The sequence below is a fragment of the Vicia villosa genome, linkage group LG5 (genome assembly GCF_029867415.1).
Source record: "Vicia villosa cultivar HV-30 ecotype Madison, WI linkage group LG5, Vvil1.0, whole genome shotgun sequence".
NCBI classification, from domain to species: Eukaryota; Viridiplantae; Streptophyta; class Magnoliopsida; order Fabales; family Fabaceae; genus Vicia; species Vicia villosa.
Window position 1 is genome coordinate 165,839,056 of NC_081184.1, and position 18,612 is coordinate 165,857,667.

An 18,612-nucleotide genomic window follows, 5' to 3' on the forward strand; every position below is an offset into this window, starting at 1 on the left:
AAAGTAATCCACTAAGTCAACCACAATCAATATATAAGTAATGCGACACATGAATGATAACATAAATTATAAAGACAGACAATGATGAATGAGACTCGACTATGCATATGCATGTGGTACCCAAATCCAGAGTAAACTCCTCCTTGTCATTATGACGAATACACCTTGCCGAACATTATGCTGAGACTTCTTTCCACTCAGGAAAATACACCGTTGTCGAGCAGTAAGCTACGACAAACCGTCATCGAGCATTTAGCCCCCACTGATGACCTCTTGCCACTCGGGCAAATACACCTTTACCAAGCATTAAGCTCCCACTGGTAAAAATTGCCAATTCAGGCCACCTGTTAATAGCATTCCGCCATTAACGTATTGAAATGTTATGCTGTGCAAATATATGACTCTATTACATGACAACAACCTCATCAATAATATAACACGGCCACAAGCTCATGTTACACCGTTTATATTCTATCCAAAAGGATACATCACAAATTAACAACATCGTTGTCAATTATACCACACCATAATTACCACACAGGCGTTCATAAGCACACAACACACATTCACCGTCAAAACATACTGGCCACATCGGCATAGATGAACGTATAACACACATATACACATCAAATTAATATTGGCCATCGGCCCACATCTTCATCAATACCTCAATAACAACAGTTACTTGCCATAAGGCCACATATTGTGTTAACAACAAACAACCAAACATCGTCACATATCAAGAATGAACATTCATTAATACATAACACATACGAACATGATTTCATATTAATCCACACATCAACAACAATTACAACCAAGCACTATGATTATTTACCAATCGTATCGCGCATATAAACAATTATGTGTTTTCATAAACAACAATTACAACCAATTAATCACAAGCTAACCAAGACTATATCATCATATAGAACATCCAACTAGCTTCCTAACGCTTCGAACGGCGTATGAAACGGAGTTACAGATCAAAAGTTACAAGGTTTCAAAGTTTGGATAATTGAACATACTACACAGTTCATCACTTGATCCTAATAAAAATAATAGGAGACTACATCCTATGAATCATTTTATTAGATCATAGTATATTTCATTGCGTTAGCTTTCCAACTCTTCGAACGACGACAAAATCGGGGTTACGGTTCAAAAGATACGAAGTTTCAAATTTTCGGAAAAACAGAAAATGCTGTTGGCCGCTTGAGCTCCGCTTAGCGGACCCTGCCAGAAGCGAGCCAACGAAAACTCCGCTCAGCAGACCTGCGAAAACCCAGAAAAAACCAGCACGAACTAGAACTGTTTTAATCCCCTTATACCCACCAAAACCACTCTAAAACATCATTATAACACCAATACAACACATACATACTATAGAAACAACCTAACATCAAACTTTTCATGGTTGATTCATTAATCTTTCTCAAAACCTAACATTTTCTTCAAACTCAATCAAGCCATGGAAATGGGAAAGAAAATGGAAACTCATCAAACACACACAACAAAGATATCATTTAATCATCATACAATCATTCTCAAACAAGCTTAGATCAATCAAAGACCACACAAGAAAGTTATGGAAATGGAACAAGAAGAACAAGAACAAGAACAAAAACAAGACTATAAGAATCATACATTCAAGATAAATTAGATTCACCCCTTACCTTGGTTAGATTCTTGGTTTGCTAGGTTTTGCTTTGATTTCCACACTTTTCTCTTCTTCTTCTTCTCTTTGTTTTTCTCCTCTTTCTCTTCTCACTTTTCTCTCTATTTCTTTCTTTTCTTCTTTTCTGGTTTTCTCTCTTCTATTCTCTCTTATCTCATTTCTATCTTCCCCCTACTTCCTATTCACTCATAAAAATATCTAACTAAAATATCTACTTTACGGTCTAAACTTAATTGCTCCAAAAAAACCCCAAAACGCCGAATATTACCTTAATAATATTTCTAGTACCAAAAATATGAAAACCTTCAATTAAATATTAGTCCGCCATTCTGAACTAATGCCGACTGAAACGATTCCAAAAACGGTAAAATTCCAATAAACGTCACAAATGTCCAAATTAAGCATATCCTTATTTTTCTGGGCGTTACATTGAGCACTAGTAAGGTCGTAAAACAACTTCAACTTTTTCACGTTATCTGCAAAATACAACCACACATGTCAAAAAACTAGAATAAAATAAAATAAAATACTATAAGATCTCATCCTTGCCAAAAATTCTTCCCTTTCCTCCCGACTGACCACAATCGCGATGACATAAGTTTCAATTCGTCTCTTCCTCGCCTTGGAAGAAGGCACTTAATCAAGGTTAAATCCTTTTTGATAACCAAATCCTTGAAATTAGGAACACATGACTTCCTTTCATCGTTACCTCATCTGTAACGCCCGGAAATTCGATTATTCGCTTAATCTAGACGTTCGGAGTGTTTAGTGAAGTTTTCGTATTTTGAGACGATTTAGTCGGTATTAGTTCGGAATAGCGGATCAATATTTAATCAAGAGTTTTGATATTTTCAGTATTAGAAATATTATTAGAATAATATTTGAAGTTTTGGGAATTTTCTGAGTAATTAAGATTAGACTGGAAATATGAGACATTAGCGAATAAGTATTTATGTCGGCAAATGAATTATTATATCGTCGGGAAATTATCAAGTGATGTATTGGTTAATTAAATTATTGAAGGATTTAAATATTGGATTATGTCGTAATTGGATTTGTCGATATTATTTTAAGGAACATATTTGGATTTATTAAGTTAAAAGTCAGATATTAGTCGAATGGTCGAAGAATAATATTTAGAATAATATTATTTACAAGTCGGATTTATTATATTGTTGAAATATTAATAAAAGTGATATTTTAATTTAATTGGTGTTATTTATCTTATTGGGCCTAAAATTGGTTGTGAAGAGAAAGTGTTAACTAAGCCCAATTTGATAAAGAGGGTTCAACAACTATTACCAAATAAAGGAATTCACCATTAAAATAACACAAAACTAGGAAGAAAGATAAAATTCTGATTTCATTCATAAAAGCTGCTGCTACAAAAGAGTTGCTATATATACAAACAGAAACCCTAATGGGTTCACTAAAAGGGCCAAGCCCAACAATAAAATTAAAAGGCTGCTGAAATAATAAAAAGGACTATTATTTAGTAACAAAATCTCTCATCCACATGGGCTGTTTTCTAATTCGGGAGGGCCCTCTATCACTACTCACCGGCCCAAGGACAACCTTGTCCTCAAGGTTGGGTATTATCTCTTTTTGTGGATCAGCACTACAAGGAGGCCCATGAGGAGAAATAACACGTGAAGCCTTGTGGTGGACAAGCTGTACTCCATGATGGGGAAAGTGTGAGGCGCCAGCTGTGTCCAACGAAACATGGGGAAGTGTGTTGGTCTTGGAACTCATCAAGTCACGTGAAGGAGCAGAAGGAAGCAACGATGGAGATTGTAGATCAAGGGTAGGTGGGCTAAAGGATGGCGCAGATTTAATTGAATCAGAGACGTTAGAAGGAAGCGTGGGAGAGTGGGAAGGTAAAGTACATTGGGACTCTATATTCTGAGTCAGAGTTTCCACTTCCTCATTTCCACTTCTTTTCTCTTCACAAGTAAACTCAACTTTCCCTTCCACTTCTTGACTATGTTCTCTATTTTCAACTAATGTTGTTCGCTTTCCATCTCCCTTATTTCGTGTACCTGACTCCCTGTGGTGGTCTTGGGTGTGTAAAACTTCTTCTGCTTCCACATCCGTGGTGGCTATCTCGGTAGGAATTGGAGTGAAACGCAGCGAAGGGTTCGTACCATGGAACTGACGTAGTTGTGACACATGAAAGATTGGGTGGATCTTGGCGGAAGGAGGTAGATCCAGATGATAGGCGACTTTACCGATGCGACGAATGATCTGGAAGGGGCCAAAGTATCATTTTGAAAGCTTTTGTGAAGAACGACGAGTCACAGAGGTTTGGCGATATGGTTGAAGTCGTAACCACACGAAATCCCCTTCAGAAAAGGTACGATCTGTTCTCTTTTGGTTTGCCTGTGATTCCATTCTCTGACGACTTCTTTTGAGGTTCTGTTTCAGAGTGTTTAAAAGCTCTGTTCGTTGTTGCAGGGACGAGTCAATGGTCGTGAGTTGGGTGCAGCCACGGGTGTAGCGTAACAGAGATGGTGGAGGACGGCCATACAGAGCCTCGAAGGGAGACATATTGATGGCTGAGTGGTGAGCAGTGTTATGCCAAAACTCCGCGAGATGTAAGTATCGAAACCATTTTTTTGGATTGTCACTTGTGAAGCATCTCAAATACGTCTCTAGACAACGGTTAGTAACCTCAGTTAATCCGTCTGTTTCAGGGTGATACGCGGAGCTATACTTAAGTGTGGTGCCCTGTGCCTTGAAAAGTTCACACCAAAAGTTGCTGAGAAACAGGGGGTCACGATCTGAGACAATGGAGGATGGTATTCCATGAAGGCGACAGATCTCAACAGAAAATCGGACGGCCAGATCTTTAGCAGAGAAACTTGTTGGAAGAGCAATAAAATGGGAAAACTTGGTCAGTCTGTCAGGGGGGATGATTTATGATGTTTATGATGTTGTTGTTTATTGTTTTATCTTAGTTGAATAAGATGTTATTGACTCAAAGATTGAGAACTATGATTCTGCCATGTTTTCATAAGAGAAATATTTTGTTTGAAAGTATTATATGTTGAACAATTGTTTGACTGATTAAATAAGTGCTATGTATCCGCTAAATGCGATGAAGTGATTTGTTAATGAAAGTGAATATGTGACGCCTCATTTATTTGTTGAGAAATTTTGAAACTGTGATTCTTGTCTAATTGTTGGGTAGAAATGGGGTGTTACATCATCGGGGTAAAGAGGACATGGATTGGTGCGATATAAATGGACATTATGTTGGAAGCGAGAAGATGCCCTTAGGGAGTAGCAGAAAGTAAGATGGGCCTCTGGTGAAAGGGGTTTCACCAGCAAGAAACACCTCAAAAATTTCCCGTCACAAGTGAAATGGTCGAACCAGGGATCATTCGGGTCAGAGTCAATAAGCCTTTGGACACGGGTGTTGTCTTGAGAAGTGTGCACCATATGTAATAAGTTGAACAACAACTTGAGAGAAGGCTTCCAAGGCTTATGCTCGACGAAAAGCTCGAAACCTTCATGTAAGCCTAGGCCCCGCTGGTGAAGCTTTAATGCTTTATAAAATCCATTTCAAAGTTTATAAAAAGGCATCTACAATCCTATTTTTGTGAACAGACACTCGTAAAGCGGGACTGAGCAACCTTAAAGAAGCTACATGTCATATTTTCCGGACCCACGAGAAGAACTGGCCAGTTCAGAGAGTCATCAAACACAATGCCAACAACCTCTATTGATGCTTTAGTACTCAAAACTGACGGGGTACCCGCCCCTTATGTGTCCACCCAAACGTACTTAACTGCATCGGTCGGTTCCACCATTGTCACGCGTCTCTAGGCTAGGTGTTCGGCTTTAGAATGGTTGTCAGGATGATCCAAGAAACTACATTGGTCTTACCCCGAAGGTCCAAGTGCGTCTTCACTTCAGCATCACTAGGTTCACGATTATTATCCTCGGGTAAAGTTGGATGAAGTCTGCAGCGCGTTCTTGTTAGCCTGACTTTTTGACACAATGACCTCGGTTTATGAAAGAGAGGTTCAAGAAAAAAAGAACTAAGTAAAACTTGGAGAATCAAAGGAGTATTTCGACACAATCCCTTTAGCTCAAGAAGTCGAAGTTTTAAGAATAAGCTAGAAGTAGAGACTTAGCAGTTCCTTAGGAGTGATTGTCCAAAGATTTTGATGACGGACAATGCAATCAAGATTTCGACTAAAAGTTTGGAATGAGTCTTTGACGACAATAGATTGAACGCTGAGAAGAGCAACATGACTGTTTTTTGGACTTATCCGAAAGTACACGTGGAGACAAATCCAAGGCCAAAATGCATGCGACGAAAACGTTTCAACTTCTAAAGATCAAGCCGTTGAAGAGAGTTAATCTTGTATTAGTATAAATAGAAGTTCTAGTGTTAGGATTTGAGGTGTCAAAATCATTATGAAAATTCATAAACTCAAAGTATCCGAATATCAAGCGAGAAACGAATCCGGTGAGTAAAATGTATGATCTTGAACACCATTTACACTTTAAACAAATTTCCTTTATCTTAACTTGCTTTTTCTTGGTAAAATTATTTAAAAAATATTATAAAAATGATCATTAAAATTATTTTAATTAATAAAGAAAATCTCCTTCATTATCTTCTTTTTTACGGTTACGATAATAATTAAATAGTTTCAATAAATAAAATAAAAATAAAATCCATTGTAACGTTTGACGGAGAAGGCAGTATGAACGCAGCAGTGGTGAACGGTTTGGGCTCATTCATACTATCACTGATTGAGAGAGTAAGCGAGTAGCATCCACTCTCTCCTTTTTCTTTCTTCTTCTTTTCTTCTTCTTATTCTTATTATTACTGTTATTACCTTTTTTTCCATTTCCCCCTTCATTCAAATTTAGGGTTTCCAATTCCCACAATTTAGGGTTTTCATGTTCTTCGAATCTCAATTTTTCATGTCTTATGAATCGACATGTTCTCTCTTTTCTCCGAACCCTTCCTCCTCGCCGTCGCAGTAACCGCCCTGTGTTTCTTCCTCGCGCTCTTCTCTCTCTTTCGGCCGTTTTCCTTTCGGTTTTCTTTCGCAAGATTCACGCCGCCGTTCAACCACTGTGCTTCGTCCGATTCTGAAGATTCTGTGCCTTACTTGAACGGAAGTGTTAACGGAAGTGTTGCGGATATGATGGAGATCAGTCCTTCTCCTGCGCCGGTTGTGTTGGCTGATCGTCGTACTGGTTCGTCTATGATGGAGGAGCTTGTTCCAGAGATTACGACGCACGCGCTTAGTTATTTGGATTATCCGAGTTTGTGTCGGCTTTCGATGACTAATTCTTTGATGCGGAAGGCTGCTAATGATGATAATGCCTGGAAAGCGCTTTATCACAAGGTGAATTCATTGCTTTTCATGTTATCTTTTTGCCCTTTTCAATACCTAGGTTTAGAAAATAATCTACGACACTGAAATTTTTATATTTGGTTTTGTTTAGAACAATTGCCGTTAGAAAACATTTGAACTGAACTGAAATACTTGTAAATTCTAGAATGTCCAATGAAGGTATTTGAAAATATGATGAAACAGGGCATGGTTAAACCTTTTGTGATGGGTTGAAAGGATAATTGACGCATTTGGGCTTCAATTTGCTTACTGTATTGTTCTTTAATCAAATTGCTATTGCCCTTAAAATGTGGGGTTTAAGTTGTAGAAGAAAGTGGATTTGTGTGGCGTTGTTGTTGGTTGTTCAATTATGTAAATAGTTCGAATGTCCACGCCAGTTATGTTTCTTAACTTGCTTGAACTACTGGTTTTTATGAGTCCTATCTTGCTTGAACTACTGGTTTTTATGAGTCCTATCTTGCTTGAACTACTGGTTTTTATGAGTCCAAAGAATCATTGAAACTGAATTAGTATCGGTGAAAGTAAAATGCAGAGTAGTCAATAGTGGCCAATAACGGTGTTATCCCACTATAGCGGAGCGGAGGCCGACCGCTATTGGAAGATCCTTAGCGGTGCTGAACATTATAGCGGCCACTATAGGGTAAATAGCAGGATAGTGGAGCAGAGCGGTCGCCGGTCCCGAGCATTTTCTGGCCTGCTATCCTTTTCCTGTTTAAAAAACTGAAATTATCCCTTAAATTTACAATGTTAAGGGTAATGTTGGGTTTTTCAGTCAAATTTGAGTTGAGACTCAATCTTAACCTTCATTCACAGTCATTTATGCACTTCAAGAGTCGTGTATGCTTTGATTTATGAATATTTTATGAGTTGAGTTATCAGTTTAATTTTACCTTAAATATATATGTATAATTATTATATGTAATTTGTACCCAAAAAGATGATCAACAGCGATCATCCCGCTACATGTTATCCCACTTTTGGGGTAGGCCGCTGCGCGCCGCTAATCCGGAACGACTGCTTTGGTGAAATGATCATTATGTTCTAGGATGAAGTCATATAGTAAATTGGCACGAACCTAAACATCGGCTAATTTGTCCAATTTAAATGAGAGTTTCGATGATTACTTAGGCTGAATTTTTTAGATGATTTTTGGTGATTCTCATTTGCCATGTGTTTCTTTCTGTTGTAATGTTTTTAAGATATTTTTTTAGGATTTCACATTGGAACAAGGTAGCGTCAGACCAAGAAATGGGTGGAAGGCTTACTATGCTGCCACAAGAGCAATTGTGATTGTTAATACAGAATTTTTCAATATCATAAGAGACAAATCCATTCAGGCAATGAGACGTTTTTGGCTTAATGCAGATTACGTGAAATGCATCCATGCCTCAGGAGAACTTTTTTCGGGGTATGTTTCTTTCATAAGTAAAGGCTATATTTTTCTGTTACAAAACTATCCATTTTGCATAGATAGAATATATCTTTTTCATATTTTTGTTTAAGTTGTGTGTTGGTTTTTTGGTTATGGCACTTGCATGAGATACCCTGACAGAAATTCTTGGATGCTTATAGTTGACTTAGGTCACTGATTATTGTAACTGGTACTTAATGTGGACTTGTATTTAAATTTAAATCTGAAACAAGAGAATGTTCTAATGTTATTCCTGTGTAAGTTTCCACTCCGAACCATATGAGGATATAAAAAACATCTTACACCCTCTGTTTCGTAAATGACCGTTTCAGAACATTTTTTTTATTTCTAGATTAAGCAAATTTTAAAATCTTTCTAAAAAAGAATGAAGCATGATTGAATTTTAAAATTTTTAAACATATATTAAGATATAGACCTAATCCTCCAAAATCCTCCTCCTCAATAGACCCTTGGAAAAGAGGGTAGTATGATATGGTCCCTACCCTAGTAGTTATCTACTTGACCTCCTTCCCTCTTTCTCTTCCTTGTTCGCTCTATTAGGAAGGGGTTTTCCTTGTGCTAGGGACATCTAATCAAGACTACTAGCAATACGAGCAGTTCAATTTTTTTTCTGTTTTTCTAGCTTAGATATTTTGTCCGAAGTACTGTTCTCTCAAGTATTATAGTCAGGTCAATAAAACTGGGTTTTGGTAACTTATGGACTTCACCGACACCTCTGAAAACAAGCGTGTCCGTGTCGGTATCGGACACTTCCACCGACACTTTTGTTTATGTTTAAGTTATTCATTTTTTCAATTTTTTATCGGTGTCGCCGTGTCAGTGTCGGGGTCAAATTCGGGGTGTCCGTGCTTTGGTACTTACTATATTGGAAAATAGATCCTATATATTAGACAAATAATTTTCCAGAGATCTTGCAAGTTTGTGAAATTATATGGACAATTCTTTGTACTTCATTGTAATTTATGTCATTCTGGTATGAATAACAATAACTGAATATTGCATGCCACAGGTATAATGGAGTAATGCGGGGCTGGCAACTTGTTTTCAACTGGGAGCAAGGATTGAACTTTCAGGTTCGGGATGTACGAGCTCGAGTCTTGACTGACATGGCTTGGGTTACTATGAAAACATATGTTGACATGGATACTGTGCCGTTCTATGTAACCAATGTGTTTGAGTTCCATAATGGACGGTGGTATATGGTTCATCATCACAGTTCTGTGATGAATGGGGATGTAGATCAACAAATTATGCATGGATAATAATAGTGAGAGATAATATGTTATTATGTCTGATACTGGTTCCAGAAAAGGTTTATTTGCAGAAGCAAGATGCTTGAAATTATTTTCGTAATTGGAAGTTTTGTTGAGTTTTGAATATTTTGTTTTCATACTGTATATAATACAGGAAATTGCATTGGAGCCACAAAAGAGTTAAAAATAGAGTAGGTGGACTAAAGTAAATACAAAAGATCGATGGAAAAAATTACTTGTGAATCAAAGTCTGATATGTTGCCGAGACGTGTGAAAAACCAAGGCTGTGCAGTTGCGGGTGCTAATGCAAAAGCACGCTTAAATTTTGGCGTGAATTCTAGTTCTTGTAGGGTCTGCATTTTTTTGCTGACACTTAAATGATGATTTTGTTGTAAAAAGCGTTAGGTCATATGTTTAGGAATATTCATTTTTAATATCGCTCATTCAACTTTTAAAAGGTAAAATATTGTTTTTCCTAATAATAAGGGAATTAATTGATTTTTTTTATTAAATGGCTATTTTATAGCTGAAAATCTAATATAAAATATACATAATTTTTTATATGAATGGGAAATTTTCAATGTCCATTTGTTAAATTATTTTTAAACATATCAATCTTTTTTTTTTTGGGGAATTGGATTGAATTGAGCCTTCATTTCTTTGAGAAAATAAGAGGAGCTCAACTTTTCTTTAACATCCTCACATCACACTGATAAAATACTTTGGAATTTAGGATAAGTAGAATTAAAAGAGTGGCTCAGATTACTCTGTCCCCAATATAGAGAAAGAGAGAGAAAGTAAGGGAGAGAGAAAGTAAGGGAGAGAGAAAGAATGACAATAGCTTTCCTTTCCGTTCCAACTCCTCAACATTATCATCATCAGGTTCAATTGCACAAGCCAAAAAATCTATGGTCAACTAGCACTTCCCCTTGTTTTTCTAAGATTCTTGTTCCTCCCTCACAGTGTTCTCCTTCTTCTACTCCAACTCCCCCCATTTCTTCTTCACCAGGACAACAACTTGATGTTCCCAATCTATCAAAATCCTCAACCCAACAAAGGTATCATCATTTTCCCTTTATATCAAAACTCTTCAATTATCACCTATTAACAAACTTGCTATATAGATTGCCTCTGTCATGTAGCAAAACATCAACTTATTTTAAGGTATGTAGTTTGTTTCTGAACATATTTTTAACAGTGGTTGTAAAGCATGTGGAAAAGAAGAAGTAGAGAAAGGATGCAATGGTGAAGGAAGGATGCAAGGTGGGATTGCAACTGTCCCTGGCTTTGGATGGTGGCCTATTAAGGCTTACAGACCATGCCCTGGATTTGTTGCTTCTGGTGGTAGATATAGACGACAAGGACAAAGCATGGACGAGGTTGTCTCCGGTAGTGGTAAAGTTAAAACACCCTCTCCTACAACCGCAACTAATTCAAAGCCGGTATGCATCGTCTTTCTCATATATATGGACTATCCAATTTATCATTCATGAAACCTCAACAAGTTCAATTATTTTGTATGATAGATCTAAAATGTCAAAATTTTGTGACTAATGATATTGTATGAAGCTGCAAAAAAGATCAATTATCGTGGTCTGTCACCCTCTTTGGCTTCTAATCAGTAAAATATATCATGGTGCCAAATTTTGCAGTAACATAAAGGAAGGTTCGAAGAAATTGAAGCGGCAAGTTTTTGGAAAAAATATACCAGCCATGAAGGTGAAACAAAACTAAGTGCATTAAGGAAGAGGACGATGTCATGATTTCTCGTCTATATTCTGTAAGGATTTTCGACATGTATACGACTTATCAATGCATTCGTAAAATAGGGCCATGCAATGTAATCACCTAAATGATAGTATTTAAGTTTTGACAGATTTTTTCTTTCTTTTTCATTGATAACCAGTTCCTTGCCATTAATACTATTAGGGTCTAATTATTCTGATTACTTGACCCAAAATTAATATGCGCTAGGAGCGAACTCGTTTGGATATCAATGACATTATTCTATCTAACAAATCCTGCATTTTCAAACCAAAAAGCTACGGACGAAGAAACATGTAATGTACATATGTTGTTGCCTACTGAAATAGAGACATGTAACGGGATTAACATGAATTCATGGTGAATCTTAGCTATTTCTGAAGAAGTCTCTGCTTGATGGGGTCTTGTATAGGTAAACTAGCAGGTTTAGAACTTTCTGATTGAGATGAATGAATGAGTGTTTCCATAACAGCCGACACAATGACCAGGAAAACCACCGTTAACAAAATTCCTTGCCACGTTGATAGGAGCGAAGACCACTTGAAGAATTTGTAAAGAAGGAAGCCAAGGAGACAAGACCAACTTAGCACGACCTGTTAATAATTAGTTAGCATCAGCAATTTTTCCTGTTTGGTAAACCTTTACTCAAACCAAACATGCCAACTTACCATTATCGATCTTTTATGCCGGCGACTTTCTTGAAGTTCGAATTCGCCGAATATGTCTGTAGTATTGTATTGCTCCAGTAAAGCATCCTGATTGGTCAGAAAGTGTTATAAGTTTTGCATTCTCTTTAGGAACTTAACATTTACATTATTCATAATACCTTGGCAACAAAAAGGTCTTTGCACCACTGCGCAATGCCATTGGCTGTTTCCGGAAGTTCCTCCATTTTGTGCCGCTTAACTTGAACCTTCACCTGAAGAAGAAAAAAAGCAGAGGAATCGTTGAGCTGTAGGATTGTGGATAATCCAGATATCATTAATTGCATCGTTAACGTATGTCAATGTTTTCACTGCCTTACCGTACAAGGAATGCCTTGAAATATTCTCAACATTGTAGGTGAATTCTCAGTCTTTGAAACTATAAATGTGCAATCATAAATGACAGGAACAAATGTCCGCGTATGCATCACAGCTGTGACGAAACCCTGGAGTAACATTATATCAGTAGCGAAAGATGTTTATTAGCTTAAACAAAATCAAAATGAGTAAGTAATAAATTTTGTTCTAAGCATCAGTTTTGGTCACCTTAGTACGAGGAACCAAAATGTTTTTCGGTATAGGCATTCCTCTAGACCTAGCAAATTCCTGAGCTTCTAAAAGTTTTGTCTGTGTAAAGCGAGTTCCTTCGGCAAAAAGAGCCAACCAAAAAGGAACTGGATTACGCACTTGCTGCTCAAAACCTGTCTGCCAACAAAAATCAAGAGAGATACATAAATAAAATTCTGATAAGGAACAATGTTAAATACATACAAGTATATTAGGATGATTCATTTGAATTTACCTTCAATGTTTGTTCATCTTTAGCCCAATTTCTTGCCAGAAATAAAAAATCAGCAAACCACATTGACCAACCTAGAACCTGCTTAGTTCAGTTAAGATCAAATTTTCATAGTAAAAGATTATTATACATCTTGGCTGGTACAGTTTGCATTGGATTCGATCTAGAAATCCCTATCAGAAACCGTATCAGTTGTGTTGCGAAGAGATGATTACAAATACTTACAGGAAGGTATTTGATTTCTTTCTTCATAATGGCAACCGTGCTACCAAGGCAACCCATACGCTGTAACGCATGAAGCCATTTGATATAAAAGAAAGATCAAAACAAAGATGTAATTTAACTAATTATATTAGAACATGAAATAATTTACCTCAGCTAGAACCCATCCAATAAGCCAATCAATGTCGCTCCTGTGATTACATATCAGAAGAGCATTTTCTTTACCTAAAGTTTCTCTCAAATGCAAATTCATGAGATCTTGTAGCAACAGACTGTCAAAGAAAAAAAGAAGATATATAAGAACTTACCCAATAATTTGAAAGTTTCTGAATCTGCATATAGTTCAATCTGCAACATCAAGATCATTCAACTAGTTAGATTCTTCTTCCTGCCTACCAATATTCTTAATGTAACATGTAGCATGCAGTCGACTGTATTATAAAGTCGTCATGAATCTATATATAGGGTCAGATATATCAAATGAAAAAGTATCGATGGAGATACGACAGTCGAATAAACAAACCTTAACGCCTGCCCACCAATCAACTAGCCATATGAGCTCTAACCATAGTACTTCTGTGAGCACTTTGTTTACTTTTTTGTAATAATATCTTGATATTGGACGAAAGAGGACATAGACGACAACCTGCAAATTAGTATAATTATATCTTTATGATATGATTAGGTGAAATAACAATCAACTGTTGGATAACTTGAATTATAAGTTATTTACAAATTGAAGAAAATAGAAAATAATAAAAGAGCAATTGAGAGAGAGAAGTATTATTGGAATGGAGTTGAGTTTTTACAAAGTGCTACATCCTTTATATAGATCATACTACCAAGTAATTAATTTTTAGTTAGTAACTACATGTTGAAGTATCAGTAATCATATGTTGAACTATCAGTAACCATTTGTTGAAATAGCAGTAACCATGAGTTGAACTACCAGTTACCACATCTTGAAAACTGAGTTACACTTTTAATACCTATCCTCATTCTTCCTCATTCTCATCAATTCTTCAAGATCTTCAAATTTTGCTTGCTTCAAGGATTTTGTTAGAATCTCAACCAATTGCAATTCAAGTTTTTTGTCATTTCATTATCTTTTGGCTCTCCGAACTATTCATTAAACATGGTGCCCTAGGTAGAATGGGAAAGGACTATGTGAACAGATCACCTGATAAAGTTTCTTAGCAAGAAAAGGGAAGTGACCTTTACTAAATAAGCAACACACTAACTTACTAGCTTGGGTCCCTAAGAAAATGGTATCTCATTTCGATGTGCTTGCTCCTACTATGGCTCAGAAGATGGTTTGCCGAATCAATTTTTTATTCATTGTCTACTAGCAACTTGATCAAGAAATTCAAGCGAGGTATTCTTGACCTCTATCTATTCTCAATGTGAAGCCTTTCACAATGTGCACATGAAACCATCCTCACTTGAAACCATTCTCGCTTGACATTGAATGTGAAGTCTTTCACATACTCTACATGTTTTAATGTGCACTTGTTGAAACCTAACTTGATCAAGAAGCTATCAATTCTCTTGTTGCATGCCCTAGGTGCTTGCTTCAAACAATACAAAACTTTTTTTGACATGTACACCATCTTCTCTTGCCCTTTCACTTCAAAACCAGGTGGTTCACATAAACTTCTTCTTTTAGGGATTGAGGAAGGCTCACTTTAATTCAAGCTGATTCACCTTCTAACCTCTATATACTGCAATTGCTACACCAATCTTATAGTTTCAAGTCTAGCAACTGGTGCATATATTTCATTAAAGTCAATCCAGGCTTTTGAAGAAAACCTTTTGCTACCAATCTTGCCTGATACTTGGCAATTTCACCATTTTCCTTCAACTTTAACTTGTAAACCCAACTGACATCTATTTATTTCTTATCTGAATAATTGACTAGTTTCCATGTTTTGTTCTTTTCAATGAACTTGATCTCTTCATTCATTGTACTTTGTCAATTCTCCTCTTTCATGGTTTGAACATGATTTATTGGCTCTGCTTCATCCATTATAGCTTCTTCAATTAGGTCGCCATTTTCTCTTATGGTTTGATTTTGAAACCTTTCATAATCATTCAGTATGACTGATTGAGTTTTGGCTCTTGATGATCTTCTCACCTCTTGAGGTTGTGGAAGTTCATTCTCAGCTTCTACTACTTACTCATCATCTTGAAGAGTGATTTTAATGTGACTTGAACTATTAACCTCTTGCATTGAGTTGAGTTAAGCTAGTTCCATCATTTACTTTCATCAAATTCCACATCCTTACTAATCCCTACCTTGCTCTAAATTGGTGATAACAACTTGTAGGCACGTGTAGAATGGTAGCCAACTAAAATCATGGCTTGACCTCTATCATTAAATGTCCTTCTGAATGGCTCGGGTACATGTCTGTAACACAATGAGCCAATTTTTTTGAAATGTCCAACACTTGGTTTTAGGTCATACCAAACTTCATAAGAAGTCTTGTTGTGCAACTTATCTGTTGGACATTTATTAATGATGTAGACATCAGTTGAGGTAGCCTCACTCCAAAAATAGTTAGGTATTTTCTTTGCCTTGAACATGCTTTTTGCCATGTTCAAGATACTTTTGTTCTTTCTCTTAGCAATGTCATCATGTTGAGGTGTGTACGGTGCTATAACTTAATACCCAATTTTTTTTCCAAAAAACTGTATTTAATGTGTATGCATACATATAGTTTACATGACAAATTTTTCAATATTATGAAAACTTTACACTAATAAATAAGAATTTATTTGGCGAACACATTGCAAGATACAATTGTATGACACCTCATGTCAATATGTATCCTAATGGCTAAATCGGTTTCATTTTGTTTTTTACTTTTCTTAAAGTTTCTTACCAGATCCAAATGTACAAAAGCTAAATATAATGAAGAATGCATGTGCATGCAAAAATCCTTACAAGTAACATATTGATATATAATTAATGTTCATGAATTAAATTTTACCTGAATCACATTAACAATGAGGCCTGAAAGAATGAAAAGAATGCCTAAAGGAAGAACAACAATTGTTGCTGGAAATGCCATGTCTTCCCTTGCCTGCTAATAAAGTCTGAGATTGATCAAGTGATAAAACTGAGAGAATCAAATAAAAGAATAGAGAGAGTAATTTGAGAGAGAGAGAGATGATCTCTATTTGACTAATTCATATCTAACTAACTTCACTAAGAGGTCGAAATATGGATGGGGTCAAAAATAAAGCTAACAACTTCACATAGTTCACCGCAATAAAATATGACCTTGTTGTGAAACATCATCTATAAAGAAAAAACTTATGTTGACAATATTAATATAGTATTAAAAACAATTTATATTAAGATTTTAAATTGATTTAGTTTTTTTTTTTTAAATATTTAGCTAGTTTTATGTTATCTTTAATTAGTTTTATTTTATTGTTTGGATCCGTTAGGTTTAAAAAGATTCTTATTTGAACAAATTAAGTAATGAATTGTCAAATGTATTATAAATTTTATTTCTTATTTTATATTCCAGTTTTGAAGTACTTATTATCACATAAACTCTAGCTTCCTTCATCGGTGTATTTTTCCCGTTAGTTATAGCCTTCCTCCCTCAATTCATTTTTTTTCTTACAAAATATAGATCGATCATCATTTTTCCTTTTGTGTATCGAACTTGAAATCTGAGAGATTCAATTTAATACACTTTTTATACTTTGTTCTTGATTTAGCAATTGAATTTCTTTTGTCGCATCAATGACATAATTTATCGATGATGGTATGTCGTTAAAGGTCTTGCATCCACCTTTATTGCCTACATAAACTATTTTTAATGGCAAGGACTTTGTTATTTAAAATGATTATTGTCTTAATGGAAAATATATTTTGCTCTGTTCTCAGTTGATTCGAAAAATGCGTAAGGTGTGGTTGGATAAAAAAAATTATGAATTGTTAAAATGGTGGAAATTTATGAACTATTTTATTTAAATTTAATCATTTCAAAATAATACTAAAAATTAAAAAAAAAAAAAATTCTCTCATACTCTATAGAATATATTTGTATTTGTTCCAATTATTTTTGTAAAGTTTGCAAATTGGTCTTCATATTTTCCAAAATTACAAAACTAAATTTTTTTAAAAATTGCAAATTGAACCTTAATAATTTTAAAAATTTATAATTTGGTCTTTCAAATTTTTAAAAGTTACAAATTGATTCCTACTTATCAATTTTAAAATTTGGTCCAAAAAATTTAAATTTTATAAAAAATGACCCCAAAAATCTAACAATGAATTATCTTAATACTTCATCCAAACAAAATAATTTAAAAATGAATGAATTTCAATTGAATTCTTTGAATTTAAAATTTCTTTAAAATTTCAAATTATCTCATCCAAACATATACTCTAAGGGCCCGTTTGGTGCACAGGATATGATAGAGACATGATAAGATATCAAGCCGGATAAGGATAGGATATGATACAAACATGATAAGACTTATCCTTTCATGTGTTTGGTTCACACAGGATACCAAATAGTGCATATATATATATATATATATATATATATATATATATATATATATATATATATATATATATATATATATATATATATATATATATATATATATATATATGACAAAATTATACTTGCAAGAACATATATTTAATTTGATAAAATATAAAATTAGTATTCATATTTTTAAAATTTTAATAATCATTTTATTTTTAAATATTCTATTTTTTTATTTTATTAAATTAATTATTAATATTTTTAATTTAATATCAAATTAATTTTTTATTTATATTTTGTCATATTTAATTTTAAATTTTAAATTATATTTTATAGGGGTAAATTAGTAAATCATTTTCTTATGCTATCCTGCTGGATTCTAACCCAGCTCATATTTAGGATAAAAATTTGAACTATTGAGGCAGGATATAATAAGTTTCAGGATTAATTTATCCTATCATATTGTGTCAGCAAACATTTGATTGAGATAGAATATAATACGAATATCTTATCCTCTCTTTTATCCTGCACACTAAACGGATCTAAAGTTTTTTGTATGCTTGACTTAATTTCACTACATGTGATAAAGATCAATCTTTCATTATTACCTAGCACTAGAACTCCATATCTCCTTCACATTTATGAATTGTATGTTTCCTCTTACGGTCCAAGAATTTGAGAACACCTATGTCCGACTCATTCAATGAATCAAGATCTTTTATACTTGTTATGACTTAAAAATAAAAATTCAATACCAAGCAAGGAAGTCTCTTAGTTACTGAATATTTTGTGATTCTTAGTAATCTTTGGCTTGAGTTGAATCTGTACCAAAATAAGAAGATGGAGTGCATCAAAGATATTGTTA

General features: G+C 34.9%; 3 protein-coding genes across 3 annotated transcripts; 2 read left to right on the forward strand and 1 right to left on the reverse strand.

The window, feature by feature from the left end:
* Positions 1-6,364: 6,364 nt before the first annotated feature.
* LOC131603731 (F-box protein SKIP8) lies at positions 6,365-9,870 on the forward strand. Its single transcript, XM_058876154.1, has 3 exons — positions 6,365-7,050; positions 8,271-8,467; positions 9,501-9,870. The coding sequence occupies exons 1-3, from the start codon at positions 6,637-6,639 to the stop codon at positions 9,751-9,753; spliced, it is 864 nt and encodes a 287-aa protein (XP_058732137.1). The 5' UTR covers positions 6,365-6,636; the 3' UTR covers positions 9,754-9,870.
* A 584-nt stretch (positions 9,871-10,454) lies between these two features.
* On the forward strand, positions 10,455-11,639 carry LOC131603732 (uncharacterized). Its single transcript, XM_058876155.1, has 3 exons — positions 10,455-10,802; positions 10,943-11,186; positions 11,397-11,639. Exons 1-3 carry the CDS (start codon positions 10,576-10,578, stop codon positions 11,397-11,399), a joined length of 474 nt encoding a protein of 157 aa, XP_058732138.1. The 5' UTR covers positions 10,455-10,575; the 3' UTR covers positions 11,400-11,639.
* A 240-nt stretch (positions 11,640-11,879) lies between these two features.
* Positions 11,880-16,304, reverse strand: LOC131605950 (1-acyl-sn-glycerol-3-phosphate acyltransferase 3-like). Its single transcript, XM_058878237.1, has 11 exons — positions 16,224-16,304; positions 13,757-13,879; positions 13,542-13,581; positions 13,385-13,458; positions 13,237-13,296; positions 13,015-13,092; positions 12,759-12,917; positions 12,533-12,658; positions 12,335-12,427; positions 12,177-12,263; positions 11,880-12,101 (listed from the first exon to the last, which is right to left on the reverse strand). Exons 1-11 carry the CDS (start codon positions 16,302-16,304, stop codon positions 11,880-11,882), a joined length of 1,143 nt encoding a protein of 380 aa, XP_058734220.1.
* Positions 16,305-18,612: the final 2,308 nt, after the last annotated feature.

Excerpts from the sequence above, each read along its gene's own strand:
- LOC131603731 (XM_058876154.1), top strand. The coding sequence starts at position 6,637 with ATGTTCTCTCTTTTCTCCGAACCCTTCCTCCTCGCCGTCGCAGTAACC. Across the intron at positions 7,051-8,270 it reads GGAAAGCGCTTTATCACAAG|GATTTCACATTGGAACAAGG; the intron begins GTGAATTCATTG and ends ATATTTTTTTAG. Across the intron at positions 8,468-9,500 it reads TCAGGAGAACTTTTTTCGGG|GTATAATGGAGTAATGCGGG; the intron begins GTATGTTTCTTT and ends TGCATGCCACAG.
- LOC131603732 (XM_058876155.1), top strand. The coding sequence starts at position 10,576 with ATGACAATAGCTTTCCTTTCCGTTCCAACTCCTCAACATTATCATCAT. Across the intron at positions 10,803-10,942 it reads AAATCCTCAACCCAACAAAG|TGGTTGTAAAGCATGTGGAA; the intron begins GTATCATCATTT and ends TATTTTTAACAG.
- LOC131605950 (XM_058878237.1), bottom strand. The coding sequence starts at position 16,304 with ATGGCATTTCCAGCAACAATTGTTGTTCTTCCTTTAGGCATTCTTTTC. Across the intron at positions 12,659-12,758 it reads TTTTGGTTCCTCGTACTAAG|GGTTTCGTCACAGCTGTGAT; the intron begins GTGACCAAAACT and ends ATGTTACTCCAG. Across the intron at positions 12,264-12,334 it reads AAGACCTTTTTGTTGCCAAG|GATGCTTTACTGGAGCAATA; the intron begins GTATTATGAATA and ends CTGACCAATCAG.